The sequence below is a fragment of the Cucurbita pepo genome, chromosome 7 (assembly GCF_057944985.1).
Source record: "Cucurbita pepo subsp. pepo isolate OVF chromosome 7, ASM5794498v1, whole genome shotgun sequence".
Classification (NCBI taxonomy): Eukaryota; Viridiplantae; Streptophyta; class Magnoliopsida; order Cucurbitales; family Cucurbitaceae; genus Cucurbita; species Cucurbita pepo.
In genome coordinates this window covers 8149309-8167501 of record NC_141804.1, presented here as the reverse complement: position 1 = coordinate 8167501, position 18193 = coordinate 8149309, and the positions used below count along the sequence as shown (strand labels likewise).

General features: G+C 38.1%; 2 protein-coding genes across 3 annotated transcripts; one reads left to right on the top strand and one right to left on the bottom strand.

The window, feature by feature from the left end:
• Positions 1 to 4654: 4654 nt before the first annotated feature.
• LOC111798380 (leucine aminopeptidase 1) lies at positions 4655 to 9742 on the top strand. Its single transcript, XM_023681478.2, has 10 exons — positions 4655 to 5055; positions 5494 to 5908; positions 6002 to 6196; positions 6433 to 6658; positions 6834 to 6960; positions 7062 to 7157; positions 7824 to 7901; positions 7985 to 8045; positions 9013 to 9200; positions 9413 to 9742. Exons 1-10 carry the CDS (start codon positions 4792 to 4794, stop codon positions 9539 to 9541), a joined length of 1779 nt encoding a protein of 592 aa, XP_023537246.2. The 5' UTR covers positions 4655 to 4791; the 3' UTR covers positions 9542 to 9742.
• A 4686-nt stretch (positions 9743 to 14428) lies between these two features.
• On the bottom strand, positions 14429 to 17589 carry LOC147791895 (putative cyclic nucleotide-gated ion channel 6). Of its 2 annotated transcripts, XM_087125430.1 has the most exons (3): positions 16953 to 17589; positions 15572 to 15808; positions 14429 to 15372 (listed from the first exon to the last, which is right to left on the bottom strand). In XM_087125430.1, the coding sequence occupies exons 1-3, from the start codon at positions 17154 to 17156 to the stop codon at positions 14665 to 14667; spliced, it is 1149 nt and encodes a 382-aa protein (XP_086981556.1). In that variant the 5' UTR covers positions 17157 to 17589; the 3' UTR covers positions 14429 to 14664. The 2 variants fall into 2 exon arrangements, with proteins under 2 accessions (XP_086981556.1, XP_086981555.1); XM_087125429.1 differs by lacking the exon at positions 16953 to 17589.
• Between the last annotated feature and the right edge of the window lie 604 nt (positions 17590 to 18193).

The following is an 18193-nucleotide window of genomic DNA, read 5'->3' as shown; positions in this document are numbered from 1 at the left end:
GATTGGTTTGCCAAGACATCGAAGTAAAGAATGTAGTTATGACGACTTTTGAGCTTTTCGGAGAGAAAATGAGAAAACATAATAATGGATTTCATCGTGTGTCTACTAAGAACCTTACCAAGTTCGTACATTTTTTTTGTTAGGAAAGGATGCCTCCATTGTAGACGGTTGGAAACACCTATCAGATCGGGACCCACGCTTCACGTCTAATTTCTGATGTAGCTTTCAGAAAACGTTGGATATCTAATTGAATTTTAGCATTATTTTCCACCCACAAACTGGCAGACTGTGATGTCCCACGTTAGTTGGGGAGGAGAACAAAATAACTTTTATAAGGGTGTGAAAACCTTCCCCTATAGACGCGTTTTAAAGTCTTGAGGGAAAGCCTGAAAGCCCATGGAAAACAATATCTACTAGCGGTGGATCTGGGTTGTTACAAATGGTATTAGAGCCAAACACCGGACGATGTGTCAGCCTTCTCGTTGTTCCCCGAAGGGGGTAGACACGAGGTGGTGTGCCAGTAAGGACGCTGGGCCCCAAAGGGGGTGGATTTGGTGGAGGTCCCGCATTTTATTGGAGAAAGGAACGAGTGCCAGCGAGGACGCTGAGCCCTGAAGGGGGGGTGGATTGTGATGTCCCACATTGGTTGGGGAGGAGAACAAAACACCCTTTATAAGGGAGTGGAAACCTTCCCCTAGCAGACGCGTTTTAAAACCTTGAGGGGAAGCCCGAAAGAGAAATCTCAAAGAAAACAATCTCTGCAAGCGGTGGATCTGGACCGTTACAGGTACTCTTGTAGACGAAAGTTCATTTTCGATGTGTATATTGCTACCGCTCTGTCCTTGTCTCGATCTAGCTTAAATTAGCTAAGTTGACTCGTTTTGACTATTTTGTACTATTCTAGAATCATTTCCGATGTAATTAAGGGTATATTGCTACCGCTCTGTCCTTGTCTCGATCTAGCTTAAATTAGCTAAGTTGACTCGTTTTGACTATTTTGTACTATTCTAGAATCATTTCCGATGTAATTAAGGGTATATTGCTACCGCTCTGTCCTTGTCTCGATCTAGCTTAAATTAGCTAAGTTGACTCGTTTTGACTATTTTGTACTATTCTAGAATCATTTCCGATGTAATTAAGGTCACAGACGACAGTATAGCCACTGTTTTGGATAATTAATAATTTTTAACACTTTTTATGACCAGCTTTAAGATAGTTAAGTTATGTTGGCTCCGTGAATATACTTTTAGCTCAACTGCCTTAATAGGTGAACCTACGTTCCAGTTGAACCAAACCTAGAAACAATCAACTAGGATAAGCTCAGGAATATCAAGTTGAGCTTGAAATGGTAAGTGAACCTATCTGAATGCTTACAAGGCAGGTTGGATAAAGTGATTGATGCATGAGTAACACGTGGCTTATTTACATGTGGTTCTTTTATACTATGATAATTTAACGAACAGACATGCATGTCTCTAAGGGAATTGATGTCATGAAAAGTATTTAATACGAGACCTTATGTATGTTGTTTGTTACACGAGCATGGATTACTGCTCCAACATACTACATACAGACTCGTACTCCACGGGATTGTGTGTTCCTTTTTTCTGTTGGTTTGTAGTAACATGAGCGTGCGCTATCCCGTAGTCAAGCCTAAGGGGTATGTATAAGAGCCCGCCAAATGGGTTTATGCGCAGTTGCGTGAACCATGAATAGAGGAATACTATACATCTAACTCCACTCGAAAAAGATTGTGTTATATTCTTTTCTAATGGTTTTTATTTGTTGAGAATATATTACTTTTTGATGCCACTTTATAGCTACAAAATTCTAGTTTAACGGTAACGAGCTTAAGAGTACTAAGTTGAGCTTGAAACAACTAAAATGCCTATAGACTATGTCGGATGAAGTGATTGATGAACACGTAACATATAGCTTATCAATGTGTTATTATTTTATGTGCTTCTTGTTTATTGTTCATAGTTGCTATGTTAATACGATCATGTTTGTCACGACCTATGTCTAGAATTCGGATCAGGATTCAGAATTCAGGTTCGGTACCTGATAACCCCGACATTCTCTTGCCATGATCATGTTACTTACTCTTCGCTTCTAAGAGTGAGACTATCTTCATAGATCAACACAAATCTTTCCAACATGTTTTGTTCTCGCTCACATGAATCTTAAGAAAATTCCTAAGAGATTGCCTAATCTAGAATTGCTCCAAGCAAAACACGTTTAATCCGTAAGTTCTTATGATTGAGCCACAAAAAAGAAAAGTATATCTTGTTGGTAATGGTTGTGAGTGCTCGAGTCACTTACGCTCTACGAAACTAAATTTGGAAACGTTCGTAAGAAAATTAAGAGAAGGAAAAATTAATGAGAGAAGACACTTTTTTTTTCTAACGTTCTTGCTAACTTAAATATCGAAATCACTGTGGTAGGTACCACATTGATGTGTACATCTTTTTTGGCCGACCGTGTCCTTCCCTCCTCAAACATAATATTGTTGTTATCTGAAGGTCATGTATTAGGAGGTTAGGTCGGGTTGGAGAAATTTTTTGAACTAACAAAAAAAAATTTCAGATTGGTTGGGTTGGTGACTCAAAGCACCCACATTTGTCAGCTTTTTATTTATTTATTTATTTATTTATTTATTTATTTATTTATTATTATTTAGGAGGATTAGTGTGGTAAATGAACCTATTACACGATCGAATACCAAGAGATTTAAAAATGCCAAAAAATTAAAAAATGTCAAAAACAAGGTTCAAACCTATGCGAGTAAAGCACAATTAATTTTAAGTCTATTTATTTAGTCAAATAAGCACATCAATATTTATTAAAAAATATTATTTTTAATTTTATAAATTATTTAAGTTCAATTGTTCAATTGTGGAGATTAAAGGGGACTGTGAATAAATTTAGCGCACAAACGTCTTTTATCGTGAGACTATAAATACACAACAGTAAAAATCAGATGGGTGGATGAATGTAATTCAGATTTCAAATTGAGACGTTTTCCAAGAATTGCATCCGAGCCATTCAATCAAGCCTTGATCAAGTTCAATTATGGGGTGACTCAATTTAGAACCATGAAGTTCGATTGTGGGGTGACTCAATTTAGAACATGGTTTCCAAATCTTGCTTCCAGATCTTCGATCAAGAGGTAATCTAATTCTAGCTTTATCTTTGAGAGATGTTAATTACTTTGATTCAAATGTTCTGGTTTCAACAAAAGCTTATCGTTCGGATGAGGATTAGAGTTGCCCTATCAGATTAACTCGAAAAAAGAAAAAAAATGTCAACCCACAAACCGACCTGATTTTTTCAATTTTTTAAGACTTCAACCCAAAAAAAAAAAAAAAAAAAATGTAACCCAATCCAACTTTTATTGTTTGGGTTGGATACAGAGTTGGTCGAAATTTCAGATCATATAATCACTCCTGTCTCTTATCTCTTGATCGAAGGCGTTAACTAGTTGACCATCTAAATTGTTAATTCAGTCTCGTGTATTTTAATATATTTTTAATTATAGGTATATATCAGATAATTAGAAATAAATAAAAAAGTTAATTAAAAATTAGGTGACTTAATTTATATTATTTGCAATGGCATCTTCATTTGTTCGTATTTGTATTATTGCCCATGATTGCCCTTTTTAGCATTAAAAAGTCGTAATATTCTTTTCTTGGTGCGTGCACCCGAATAATAATTTTAATGATTTTTTTTTTTTTTTTTTTTTAAATGTTTCAATTTTTTCCCAAATATTTTTATTCTTTTAAATAATTATCTATTAACTTAATGTATAAACTTTTTAGAGTTTTTAATTTTTTTAAAAAATAATCAAAATTTAAAAGCATAAAGTTACTCCAAAAATTTTAAAGTATTTTATATAATTTTTATTTTTAGTTTATTTAGCTTTGCATATCCGATAAATATTGTTGGATCAAAGTCCCACATCTACTAATTTAGAGAATGATCACGAGTTTATAATCAAAGAATGCTATCTCAATTGGAATGAGGCCTATGGGGAAACCAAAAGCAAAACCATAAGAGTTTATGCTCGGACAATATCATAACATGGTATCAGAGCCACACTTTGACTTGGAGTTAAGTATTACGGGTATCAATTTTTTGAACCAACTAGAATTTTATGATCGGTTGGGTTAGTGGCCTAAACAACTCGAATAATGTTCATAATACAACCCAATCCAATTCGAAAAAAAACCTAATCCTTTCCCTGATTTGGTTTACGTAGTCGGAGTTGGTTGAATTCTCGGTTCATAGTAAATATTGACTTATCTTCGATTAAAAGTTTTGAGATAAGAGTTGCTCACTTCAGAGACGAACTTAAAAATAAAAAATAAAATAAAATTTTAACTCTTTTCTTTTTTTTTTTTAAACTTATTTTGATTTTATTCTTAGTCTTTGTATTTTTCAATAAATTTTAAAATTTTGTGGCTATTGTTAATTTTCTAAAAAAACTTTAATATTTATAATATTTATTTTATAAATTTTGGAAGTATTTTTATATTAGGGATTTTCTTGCCATAATAAACTAATAATTTGTGAAAAAAAGATATTTGTGAGAAAAATGGTGGAAATTAAGAATATATAAAAATACAAAATAGGGAGAGGCAACAGCAGCGAGCCTTAGCCCATCTCATTGGTTCAGACAAACAATGGCGATAGTGGCAGCAACCACAGACCCAACCCATCTTACAAATTAGGATCATCTCTGCCAAGTCGATGATTTCGCTATAAATAAGTGGATTCTCACTCCCAAGAATGGCCGCCATTGTTGGATCATTGGGCACAGCCTACGTTTGTTGTTCTTCTTCTTCTGCATCCTATTCCTTTCGTTCTTCTTCATTGTTTCTTACGAAATTAACCCATTTTTATTGCCCTTCTTCTTCTTCTTCTTCTTCTGCTTCTCTTCGGGGTTCTTTTGCTTTTGTTCCCTTCCGTTCTCGTAGAGGGAAGTTCATGGCTCACTCACTGGCTCAGGCCAATCTTGGCCTCACGAATCCTACTCCGAATGAAGCCCCCCAGGTGAGTTCGACAATGAAATTGTACTATCCACTTAGTCTCTGTTCTTGATTTTTGATTTTTTTGACTTATTGTGGCTTTTGTTGTATTGGGTTTTCTTGGATTGAAGTTTTGGAATTGTATCGTTGCCTTTTGTTTGTGGGTTTCCGAGATTGAATCGATTGTGACTGTGTTTGATACTTTTTGGAGTGTGAGTTTTGAGGATCGAGTCTACATGATGGATTTGCTTCGATCTTGTCTGCTCTTTTGCGTTATACGTAGCTTTTTGTTATGATTTTCGTTTGATCGGTTGTAATTGTTGAAAACGATGTGGATTTTCTAGCATTCTGAGCGATTATGGTGTTGTGTTTTCTTGAATTTTGTTTCTTAGAGGCTTTGGGACGTCCTTTTTTGTCGTGAAGTACTGATTGCTTGTTAACTGTTTGTAAAAATGTCTCAAAGGTATCTTTTGGGGCAAAAGACATTGATGTCTTGGAATGGAAAGGGGATTTGCTTGCAGTAGGTGTGACGGAGAAAGATGTGGCCAAGGATGAAAACTCCAAGTTTAAGAATCCGATTTTGAACAAGCTGGATTCGCGCTTGGGTGGATTGTTGTCTGAAGCCTCTGCTGAGGAAGATTTCACCGGAAAGGCGGGCCAATCGACGGTTCTGAGATTTTCTGGTCTCGGCACGAAGAGGGTTAGCTTGATTGGTCTTGGAAAATCAGCTTCAAATGTAGCAGCCTTTCGAAGTCTAGGTGAGACTGTTGCAGTAGCAGCAAAGGCATCTCAAGCAAGTGATGTTGCTATATCACTTGCCTCTCCGGACGAACACTCTTCGGTATCCAAGCCAAACATTGCCTCAGCCATTGCATCTGGTACTCGTTTGTTCTTAGCATATGGATAAGTGAACCGTTTGTTGTCCTACACGACACTGAATTCTTTCTGTTGCTTGACTGAATGGATTACAGGGACTATACTTGGGATATTTGAAGACAATAGATACAAATCAGAGTCCAAAAAATCTGTTCTTAAATCCGTGGAAATTATTGGTCTTGGATCTGGACCTGAAGTAGATAAAAAGCTGAAATACGGACAAGATGTCAGTTCCGGGATAGTTCTAGGACGAGAACTCGTAAATTCACCTGCAAATGTTCTTACCCCAGGTTCGCTTCTAAGTTGTATGCTTTTAGAATCCATCTATTACTCTCCTGCTACTGGTGGACCATTTGGTATCACATGTTTTTCAATTTTCCGTTTGCATGAACTACAGTTTCTTAGATTTTTGTATCTATCTCCTAAGGCAAATGTTCGATTTTCAAATTGATGTAACATGTCGTAGCGTTTAATTCATGATTGATGCCATGTATGGTACTAACTTTGTTATTACATCCACAATTAGGCGCACTGGCAGCAGAGGCTACAAAGATTGCATCAGCCTACAGTGACGTTCTTTCTGCTACCATTTTAAATGAAGAGCAATGCAAAGAATTGAATATGGGCTCCTATCTTGGCGTTGCTGCAGCCTCCGCAAATCCCCCTCATTTTATCCACTTGTGTTACAAACCTCCCACCGGACCAGTATCGACCAAATTGGGTTTGGTAGGGAAAGGATTAACCTTTGACAGGTGCTTATACATCTGCCCGGATGCCAACTTTCCTTAGTAAACGCTGAATGAAATAAGAAATGAATGTGTTTTTAACTTCGATCAAAACAATCTAAAGTTAATATAAGGTTTTATTTATGATCTTAGTCGACGACACGTATGGTTGGGTAACAATTTGTATTTTTCTTTGCATTAGTGGTGGCTATAACATTAAAACGGGACCTGGATGTTCAATTGAAATAATGAAAACTGACATGGGAGGTTCAGCCGCAGTTCTTGGTGCAGCCAAAGCCATTGGCCAAATCAAGCCTCTTGGAGTGGAGGTAAAACATTTGAGCTGTTCACCCCCTTAATGTCGATAAAATATTAATCGTGCTAATAGGTTTTATGAGCTTGTTTTCCTATTTTTCTTGTTTCGAAACAGGTTCATTTCGTCATTGCTGCCTGTGAGAACATGATTAGTGGAACTGGCATGAGACCTGGAGATATTATCACAGCTTCGAACGGAAAGACAATTGAGGTATATCTTGTTTATCTGATTGACTCATGAAAATGATCTTTGGGCTATAATCATTGTGATCATTTCTGTTTGCATCGAGTTTGGACCAAATTTTTTGTCATTTAGACGACGTAGACTGTGGCTGAGCCGAATGTCAATGCTATATCGGTTCTATGGGGATGAATAAGAAAGTATTGAAAGTTTGATTGTAATGGTATCGATTCTTTGGGAATGTCCTACTTAGTTAACAAACATCGAGTTTGGAGTCGGGGCAGAATGGATACGAGACGAGGGAAGTTCAGCTGATGAGAATAGGTTCAGGCTCTGTACGGCCATTTTATTTAGTATTTTTTTATGGCGCCCTGTTAAGCGTTAGAGATATTCCAGTCTTAAGCAGCCAATTTTTTCCTAGTATAGTCGCCATTGGTTTATCATTCCATTATTTGTTCCGGGGCTCGTTAGAATAAACGCTAGTGGCAATTCAATTTAGGTGAAAAAGATAGGTAATGGATCTGCTTGCTTTCGATTACCGATGTTTTTTTTGTACCTTTTCTGGGTACCTACCTTCTGATGTCAAAATTTATTCTCCCCTTTCCCTTGGACAATGGAAAGCCTTCGTTGAGCAATGAGAAGCGGGCTAGTCCTCGGTACATCATTTTATTGACCTCTATTTTGGTCGATTTTCAGGTTAATAACACTGATGCTGAAGGCAGACTTACTCTTGCCGATGCTTTGGTATATACTTGTAAGCAGGGTGTTGACAAGGTATATATGTTAATAAATTGGGTGATTACTAATTGTTTTGGAAATTGGGTTCTCTTCTAATGGAACATTAAATTGCTTTGCAGGTAATCGACTTGGCTACTTTAACTGGCGCCTGTATAGTTGCACTCGGTCCATCAATTGCAGGTACGATGATCGTCGAGCATCTTATGCTATATAGTTGACAAGAATATGACATTAGGTTTCTTATGAGTAGAGTTCTTAATATTTTAGTGCCAAAGATTGGGAGAAAAGGAGTCAAATCTTTTTTGTTTTTTTCTCCCCCCTCGAAAACTTGGCTTTAAAATTCGAGGCTACAGAAATCACCGTGGGTTGACTTAGTGGTCGGTAAGAGCCACATAAAGAATAAAGAGCTTAAAGGGAATGAGTCCACGCTTCAAAGCCATGTTGACGACCAACATAGGATTTTATATCCTATGTGTATATCTTGACAACCAAATGTAGTAGGGTCAGATGGTTGTCTCTTGAGAATAGTTGTGAGGTGCACACAAGCTAGCTCGGACAAATATGGATATAGAAAATAAGGAGTCAAACTGTCGAACCGAACGGGTCAATTATTCTCAGAAGACAACCATCTAACCCTACTACGTTTGGTTACCAAGATATAGAACATAAGGAGTCAAATTGTCGAATTGAACGGGTCAAGTGCCACACCCCCCCCCCCCCCCCCCAATAGTTGTGGGTGCTCAACAAGCTAGCTCGGACAAACATGGATATAGAGTCAAATTGTCGAACTGAACGGGTTAAGTGCCCCCCCCCCCCCCCCCCCCCCCCCCGGACAAACATGGATATAGAAAATAAGGAGTCAAACTGTCGAATTGAATGGGTTAGTTAGGAGACAATCATCTAACCCTACTACGTTTGGTTACCAAGATATTGAACGGGTCAACAAGCTTGTATGATATCTAATATGAGTAATACGCCGAAACACTATTCCCATTGGTTTGATTTAAGATGCAATATTACTACCTTTGATAAAATTTATTCACTTCAAAAGGATGGTTGTTGTTTAGTGAATGATGTTAGTAGTAATCACTCGGTTCGTGTGAAATAAAACGTTTATCGACGATATGGAATTCCCTTTCATTTCCAGGTATCTTTACACCCAGTGATGACCTGGCAAAAGAGGTATTGGCTGCTTCAGAAGCCAGTGGTGAGAAGCTTTGGAGAATGCCATTGGAGGACAGTTATTGGGAATCGATGAAGTCAAGTGTGGCCGATATGCTCAACACCGGTGGTCGCCCAGGTGGTGCCATTACAGCTGCTCTGTTTCTGAAACAGGTGAATTTCATTTTCTTCGTGCTTTCATCGATCGTTTATGTTTATATGAACCAAATAATGTCTTCTCTAGCTTTAGAAAACCTGCTATGTCTCTGCAGATGAGATTATCCTCTGATAGTAATTTGACCCGCTTTTGACTCCGCTTGCTTCTGACTCCTTATGAGCCGTTCTATGGTTTAGAAGACTTACATTTGGAAATATTTTTTCTGTAGTTTGTTGATGAGAAGGTCCAATGGATGCACATTGACGTTGCTGGCCCCGTTTTCAGTGACAAGAAGCGCACAGCAACAGGGTTCGGTGTCGCCACGCTAGTCGAGTGGGTTCTGAAGAATGCTTCTTAAGCAGCAAAGGTCGGTAGGTTGAATTTCATGGGTTGGCAGCACTGTGAGATCAAGCTGAATAAAAGGTTATGAGCAGCATTTGTGGTTTTATTTATGTTTTTTTTTACTGGTTTGAGGCTTGTTTATCGTTCCTTAGCTGAGTTGGTGGATGTTTCATATGATATACAAGCTAGTATCCCAAAGTTTACTTTCTTTGTTTTACTGAGTTGTCATCTCTCTCTGGTCTTGGGTTGTTTTTTTTGTGTTTCTGGTGGAAGATACAAGAGTGGTTTTGGTAAAACGATGAACTTTTACGAGGCTTTTGGGTGATGTCCCACATTGGTTGGGGAGGAGAACAAACCACCATTTATAAGAGTGTGGAAACCTTTCTCTAGCATACGCGTTTAAAGCCTTGAGGGGAAGCCCGAAAGGAAAAGCCCAAAGAGGACAATATCTGCTAGCGGTGGATTTGGGCCGTTACATTTTCCGTGGTGAATAAGGGGAGATTAGTAGTAATGCAAATGAGGATTTACTATCCTCTTTGTAGAGGGAGGGTGGGTGTGTTGACATTTTTAGGGACTATAAGGAAAGTAAATATTGGATCATGGAACCTCGTGCATGTATGTATGTCATGTGTATTGGGATACTCCTCCTATGCTAGTATGAACGCATACCTTCAATATTTATGTTTGCTGCGATATCATGCAGACTTTTTTTTTTCTTTGGCATTTGGTGACGTGTAATATGTTGGGTCCGACTAAGTCAGGCTGAGAGAGTATGCATACGAGCTCACCTGGTTGGTTCATTTGCACATACGTGGGTCGTGTGTGGAGAAGTCTCATGTAAGAAGGTAATGGTGGGCAAAGAAAATCACACAACTCTTCTCTTGAAATTTTCTTCTCTCGAGTCATGTGAAGTTCCATTATCATTTAACTACCATATTTGACCATTTGACCATTTAGGACAGGAAAATATAAATATTTGCCTTTTATTATAGGTAAATATCTTGTATAAATAGAAAACTTTGAGCATGGGTGTGATGGTTTTAACAAATATACTCCATGTTATTAGAGCCCCCTTCGATTTAATAACCCTCACCCTGATCCTTTCTTCTCTATGGCTTTCGAATCTTCGTTCTCATATTCTTCCTTTCATCACTCTAATCCATATGATTACCATCAACTTTTTTCCTCCAATTATATTCTTTGGAAAAGTCAACTTCTCCCTCTTGTGAGTCCAATTATATTCTTTGGAAAAGTCAACTTCTCCCTCTTGTGAGTCAAGACATGCTGGGTTATGTTGATGGAACTATTGTTTCACCACCTCGTTTTGAACCAGAAACCTCCTCAACACTCAGCACCAAATATTTGACGTGGAAAGCAGCCGATCAACAACTTCTTTGTCTCCTGCTCTTTTCTCTCACTGAGGAAGCCATTGCTGTCGTTGTTGGTCTCTCTACTGCACGTGACGTTTGGCTCGCGTTGGAGACTACGTTCAACCATCATTCGAAATCCCGTGAATTGATATTCAAGAATGACTTGCAGCTAATGAAACATGACACCAAACCTGCTGGTAAATATGTTCGTACCTTCAAAACAATTTGTGACCAACTCCATGCCATTGGCAGACCTGTCGAGGACATTGATAAAGTGCACTAGTTCCTTCATGGACTCGACACCGATTTTTCAACTTTTTCTACTACTCAAATAGCTCTCACCCCTCTTCCCTGTTTTGTAGATTTAGTCTCTAAAGGTGAAAGTTTTGAGTTGTTCCAGCGCTCTCTTGAGTCTTCTAACTCAACTCCTATGACATTCACAGCCACTAATCGTGATCGCACCCATGGAAGTCATGCTGCTTCCTTTAGCCACCAACAAGATCGTTCTCATTCACATAACAACTCTTTCAACCGAGGACGAACCCAATCTGGCTAGGGTCGTCGATCACCTTGTTGCCAAATATGTCGCATGGAGGGCCATTATGCTAACCGCTGCAACCAACGTACGTTATGCCTGATTTTTCTCATGCTTACCTTGCTGAAGCCTTCAACACTTCCTGTTCTATTGCTGGACCCGAGGTTGCTCATTGGTTTTTGGACACTGGGGCTTCAGCCCATATGACTACCGATCCATCTATTTTGGATCAATCTAAAAATTACACGGGTAAAAACTCTATGATTGTAGGAAATGGTGCATCCCTACCCATTACCCACACGGTACTCTTCCTCTTGTTCCACACCCTCATCTCACTAAAAATCTTCTTTCAATTAGTAAATTAACATTTGATTTTTCTCTCTGTTAGATTTAATAATAATTTTCTAACTACCCAGAATCGTCAAGCAGGAAGAGTCGTGGCAACCGCTAAAAGGGATTGAGGGTTATATGTGTCAGAGCGCGTCAACTCTGCTTTATTTTTGTCCTTAAAAACAAATCTTCTTGTGTTTCATTTGGCCGGATTAGGTGAATTATTTTGTTATTTCTTTTTTTTATTATTATTTAAATAAAAATGTCACATTTTTCTTACATCTTTATTGCTTTCTTCCTCATTACGCAGCTTGTGAAAAGTCACCGATTGCCTTATTCCCGCAATGTACATAAGTTGTCTCAGGTCTTAGATCTTATTTAGGGTGATTTTTGGGGTTCCTGTCAAATCAATTTCAGATTTTCTGTTATTTTTATTGATGATTATTCTCGATTCACTCGGCTTTATCCTTTAAAATTAAAATTTGTTTTCTTTGATATTTTTCTTCAATTTCAAAAATTGTGTAAAATCAAAATTCTGCTTGTATCAAGATTTTTCGAAGTGATGGAGGTGTGGACTCCCTACAACTACTCTCCGCATTATGAAAATTTTCATCCTTCGGTTGTAGTGTTTATCCTTGCCTGCGTGATTAATGTAGCATCCATTACATTTTCTTGGGTTATAGTGCCTCTCACAAAGGGTTTCGTCTTCATCTCACCATTACTAAGCTATACATGACCTGCCACGCTAAATTTGATGAAACTCATTTTCCTACCGTCCCTAACTCTCAAACCCTACCTATTTCCTCTCTTCACACTTCAAATTCTTTGGAATCACATCTTTATCCGCTAATATATTTGACTTTTTATCATAGACAAATATATAGTTGACCGTATGTATCATATTTCACCCTTTATTAAAAACAAATATATTAAGGATATTTAGCCTTCTATTATAGTTTATCATATGTATCATATTTGACTATTTATTACAAGCAAATATTTTTATTACGGCTTAACATAGGCATCATGTTTACCCTTTTATTACATGCAAATATCTTGTATTCATTTATTACTCTTCCAATTTATTGTTTTTTTCCCTATCTTTGTAATTTATTTGATTCGGTAAATAACTATAAATTGAGAAACTTCAACCCTATTTAGGTGTCGTGGTTTTAACAAATATTCTAACTTTTAAGTTAAATCAATTATGAAGGAATTAACCACGAGCAAATTTATATTTTCAATACTTTACTCAAAAGATGTAAGACTTTTTTTTTTTTTCAAATATTGAAAAAGATGTATTGAAAGTGGTTCCAAGCCCACTTATAAAATTCTCTTTTTCCTCTTAAGTTATTTGTTTTAAATGAAGAACAAAGTTGAAAAGAAAATAAATTTTTTTTTTTCTTTAATTATGAAAGAGACCTAAAAATTGAGTATTTATTCTTATTCTTCTTTAATCAAAGTAAGAAAAAAATATAAAAAGAATTATTAGGAATAATGCAATATATATTCCAATTATTTTAGAAACCAAGAGGAGATGAGAAAATGAGTATTTATTTTAAAAAAAATTAAAATATGAAAGAGGTAAATAAAATATATAATAAATGTGGTTACAAGGGACCCACTTGAGCATGCTATCGAGAGATTTCTACCAATTAACTAAACCTTAAACCCTAAACCGGTCGCCCTGTTTTCAATATTGAACCATCAACTAAATTTGTTGCAACATTCTCAAATACTTTTTTGAGAGGAGAAAATGACGGAGAAGAGAGAGAGAGCTGAGAGACGAGAAATGAGAGTGGAGAGGAACACTACAAGGACAAGGACCACAAGGCGATCCTCCGAAATCTTGCTTTATATCTTAGGAATAAGTGCTTGGATATAAAAGGAACGAGAAAAAGGTTGACGAGGGAAAAATAGTATCTCTCTTCGAAAAAAAATTCTAAAACAAAAAAATTTATACCATTAAATTTTAGAACTAGAATCAATTATTAGTTAAAAAAAGTCTAAACTTAAATTCAAGTTTTAGTTCAAATCATTTAGTTCTTCCACCATTATTACATAATAACATTGGAGAAAGGTGGTAATCAAATAAATAGGATATGAGAAGGTGGTGTGTCAATAAAGACGTTGGGCCCCGAAAGAGGTAGAATGGGGTCCCACATCGATTAGGGAAGAGGACGAGTGTCAGCGAGGATACGGGACCTCGAAGGAGGGTGGATTGTGAGATCCCACATCAATTGGGGAGGAGAATGAACACGAGACCTCGAAGGAGGGTGAATTGTAAGAACCCACATCGATTGGGGAGGAGAACGAAACACCATTTATAAGGATGTGGAAACCTCTCCCTAACAAACGCGTTTTAAAACCTTAAAAATGAAGGTTGGGGAGGGGAACAAAACACCATTTATAAGGATGTAGAAACCTCTCCCTAACAAACTCGTTTTAAAACCTTAAAAGGAAGGTTGAGGAGGAGAACGAAACACCATTTATAAGGGTGTGAAAACCTCTTCCTAGCAAACACGTTTTTAAAACCTTAAAAGGAAGGTTGGGGAGGAGAACGAAATACCATTTATAAGGGTGTGGAAACCACTCCCCGCCCTAGCAAACACGTTTTAAAACCTTAAAAGGAAGCTGAGAAGGAAAAGTCTAACGAGACAATATCTGCTAACAGTGAATTTGGACTATTACAAATTTCATTAATATAAGTAAACACATTATTTTACAATTAACCTAAGGTAACACATTATTGTAACACTCATATTTTGACCCTTTGAAAGAATGTAAACAACACAAAGTTGCAAACTACAAACACATCTATATTACATTAGTTTAGCTCATCTCATCAAACATGAGTCATATTATATAATGCATTCAGTATTTTTGGTCACAATATATAACGCATCAATCGGCATCATCCGCGCTAAAATCTGGCTCGGGAGGCTTCTGCAATTTTATCAACTCCTGAGCGCTCTTTGCGTTGCGATATCGCTGAACGCCTCGGAGAGCATTGGCAGCAAATTTAGAAGCTAGGAAAGTTGCACGAATACTGTAAGAGCCTCCTCCGCTTGTGGTCGTCGTCGTTTGAGATGTCTCGGATTCCTCCGCTGCAACTTCTTCCTTTTGACGAAGTTCCATAGTCTTTCTCTTGGAGTATCGACGCCATGCCGCTTGGATGAAGCAAGCAGCCCATGTCCTCCATTGTTGCGAGTAGAATCGAAACGTATGTTGCACCTGTCTACTGTGAAGGCGCCTGAACTGACTGGCCACGAATTTCAACTCTTCAGCAACAAGCGCGAAAGCCTCAACCTCTGTAATAGCCTTTACCGTCCTTGTCGAAGATGGAAGATTCGATCCAGATTTCGGGTCAAGAGCCCAAGTCAAAAGCTCTTCACCACAAAAATCACCTTCTTTCAGAAAGGTACGATTGAAGAATCCGCTCCGCCCACCATCGGTAGTCACACTCTCGAGTCGACCACGTATAATGAAAAGCATCTCATCGACTGGATCACCCTCACGGACTATGTAAGTGTACTCTGTAAACAAACACGGTTTTAGCCGCTCACAAATAGCATCAAGCAGCCTCTCATCCATGCTTTCAAACAGAGGAACCTGAAAATCATAGCGAATATGAAAATGTTTAACCAAAAATCAGTTCCATCCATTTGTCAACTTGAGTTTAGCTCAATTGGTTTAAGCACGTATCATCAAACATGAGATCAGAAGTTTAAAGTCTCTTATTCACTACTGTCTAAATAATAATAAGAACGAACGAACGATAAAAGGTAACGACGCAAAGCAATAACCTTACCCTTCTTACTAAAGCGAGACAAAGATGTCGCTTAATATCTCTCCTAAGATCCTTAGGGAGAGTTTGAACCAAACTCTGTTCGTCGACTCCGCGGGTCTCCAACCACTTGTACTGATCATATCGCCTGACTCTCTCTCGAAGTTCCTGTGGCAGCAAACGATGATGCATCCATTGCTCCGAATCACGCTTTTTCACCCTCATTTCCTCAAGCCTTATGGTGAGAGATTGAAGATAAGTCTGTCATAATAACATAACATCAGTTTTTTAACGTCTACATGACAAGGCTAAATCGACATGTCCAAGGAAGTCAATACGTATAAGTCTGTCATAATAACATAACATCAGTTTTTTAACGTCTACATGACAAGGCTAAATCGACATGTCCAAGGAAGTCGTGGGACATCACAATCCACCCCCCTTCGGGGCCCAGCGTCCTCGCTGGCACTCTTTCCTTCCTCCAATCGATGTGGGACCACCCCCAAATCCACCCCCCTTTGGGGCCCAGCGTCCTTACTGGCACACCGCCTCATGTCTACCCCCCTTCGGGGAACAGCGAGAAGGCTGGCACATCGTCTAGTGTCTGGCTCTGATACCATTTGTAACGACCCAGATCCACCGCTAGTAGAAACTGTCCTCTTTGGGCTTTCCCTTTCGAGCTTCCCCTCAAGGCTTTAAAACGCGTCTACTAGGGGAAGGTTTCCACACCCTTATAAAGGATGATTTGTTCTCCTCCCCAACCAATGTAGGACATCACAATACGTCCCCATAATTTGCCAATTCAGGTTAATACAAAGATCTGCAACTTCACAGATTCTTCCACATACCAAGCCATATCGTAAAAGATCCTATTGCCATTTCGGCCAAACCGCCCAAAAGGTTAGGTCGAGTTGTGCATCGGCTCACAAAATATTAACAGAAGCCATAATTGCATTAGCTCACAAAATATAAACAGCAACCACACTTAGATAGAATGAAGCAATATTCTTGGTAGCAAGTTATTCTGGAACTAGTAAGTCGAAAACTCCTCGATAAACTTCGGAATGTTTGGGCTTTAATCCTACTTTTCGAGCCACATTCTGTAGTCTTGAGTTGCTCAGTTCGTAAGCACTTATCGATTATTTTACCCAATTTAGTTTTTATTATTAAAAGATCTCAAAATCTCTTCATTGGGGGAGTTCTTTTTGTGGACCCAAGCTACAAGAACACCAACACTCAAGACAAGATTCAGTAGAATAATCTACACGTTCGATCGATGAATGACCGTCCCAAGCATTAGATGGACATCACAAGCGAATGTTACTCAAATCTTTATTATACAAAGGAAACAAAAGCTCTTTCAGATCTCCAATGCTCTCAACAATAACATGAAGTATGGTGTTACCTGCATGTTGCCAATAAGAAGTGCAAAGAGGATGAGACCAAGTACAGCCAATGCTATAGAAAAGATCACTTCAGCCGGATACGTGCTTGTTTGAAGCCCCTGCCCAAGCGTACTGCCAAGAAATGAAATAAAAATAAACAGGATTGATGTCAAGAACTTGGGCACGTGAGGCTGTGCACCTTCAAGTGTAATCATCATTTTCATGCAATTTACTGCATCATTTTCGACCTTGGTCCAGTGGAAAGAGATAATCAAAGGTATAGTTATGAATCGTATGAACTACAATGTACAGTCCCACAAAAGAACATTGCAAAAATTACATGAAGGGACTCCAATCCATCAAAATCAAGCCAAATTATAATTACAAAACGGCCTAGTGACACACACCCACTGCTAGATCCCACATTGGTTGGGGAGGAGAATGAAACACCCTTTATAAGGGTGTGAAAACTATTGAAATAAAATTTGCTCTGATACTAATTTGTTGAAATTAGAATATGCTCCAATACCAACATGTAGAAAATAGACGCTCGCTCTAAAACCAACTCGTTTAGATAACTCTCACGAGGCTATGAAAGAGATGTCGAGAGGGGAGAGACAAGGAGACAAAAAATTCTCAAAAGTCTTTTTCTATTACACTGTTCCTTCTTTTTTTTTTTTTTTTTCACCCTAGCAGATGCGTTTTAAAAACTCTGAGGGGAAGCCCGAAAGGGAAAGTCCAAAGAGGACAATATCTGCTAGCGGTGGGCTTGGGCTGTTACACCCAGAACGAGGCATTAAACCTCACCAACTCCCAAAACACGTCACAAGACCACTCAATCTCTCTATAGTCAACCAGCCCCGCCCTCACCTCACAAAACGAGTCCAAGAGAATCTCCCCAATCAACACAAAATAATCCTCATTCCAAACCAAACATAAATTAAAAGAATTCTACTAACCGGTCCAAAAGGATTGGACAAACAAGCAACCCCATAAAAGATGATACAAATCCTTGAACTCGCGCCTACAAAACTTAAGGCATGTATTACCCTATTTTCTTGCAGATTAACATTTCGACGAGATTTTATTTATCGGAAATTAATCATTTCCTAAATAGATTATAAAAAAAGCGTCCTATATGAGAATAATTACAAAAAACACCTCCAATGGATCAAGAGGGTTGATAAGCTATGGTTACAAAAAGGAGGAGATAGTTCACTCCAAGTTAAAGCAAGAAAAGATGTAGGCTCACTAGATGTAT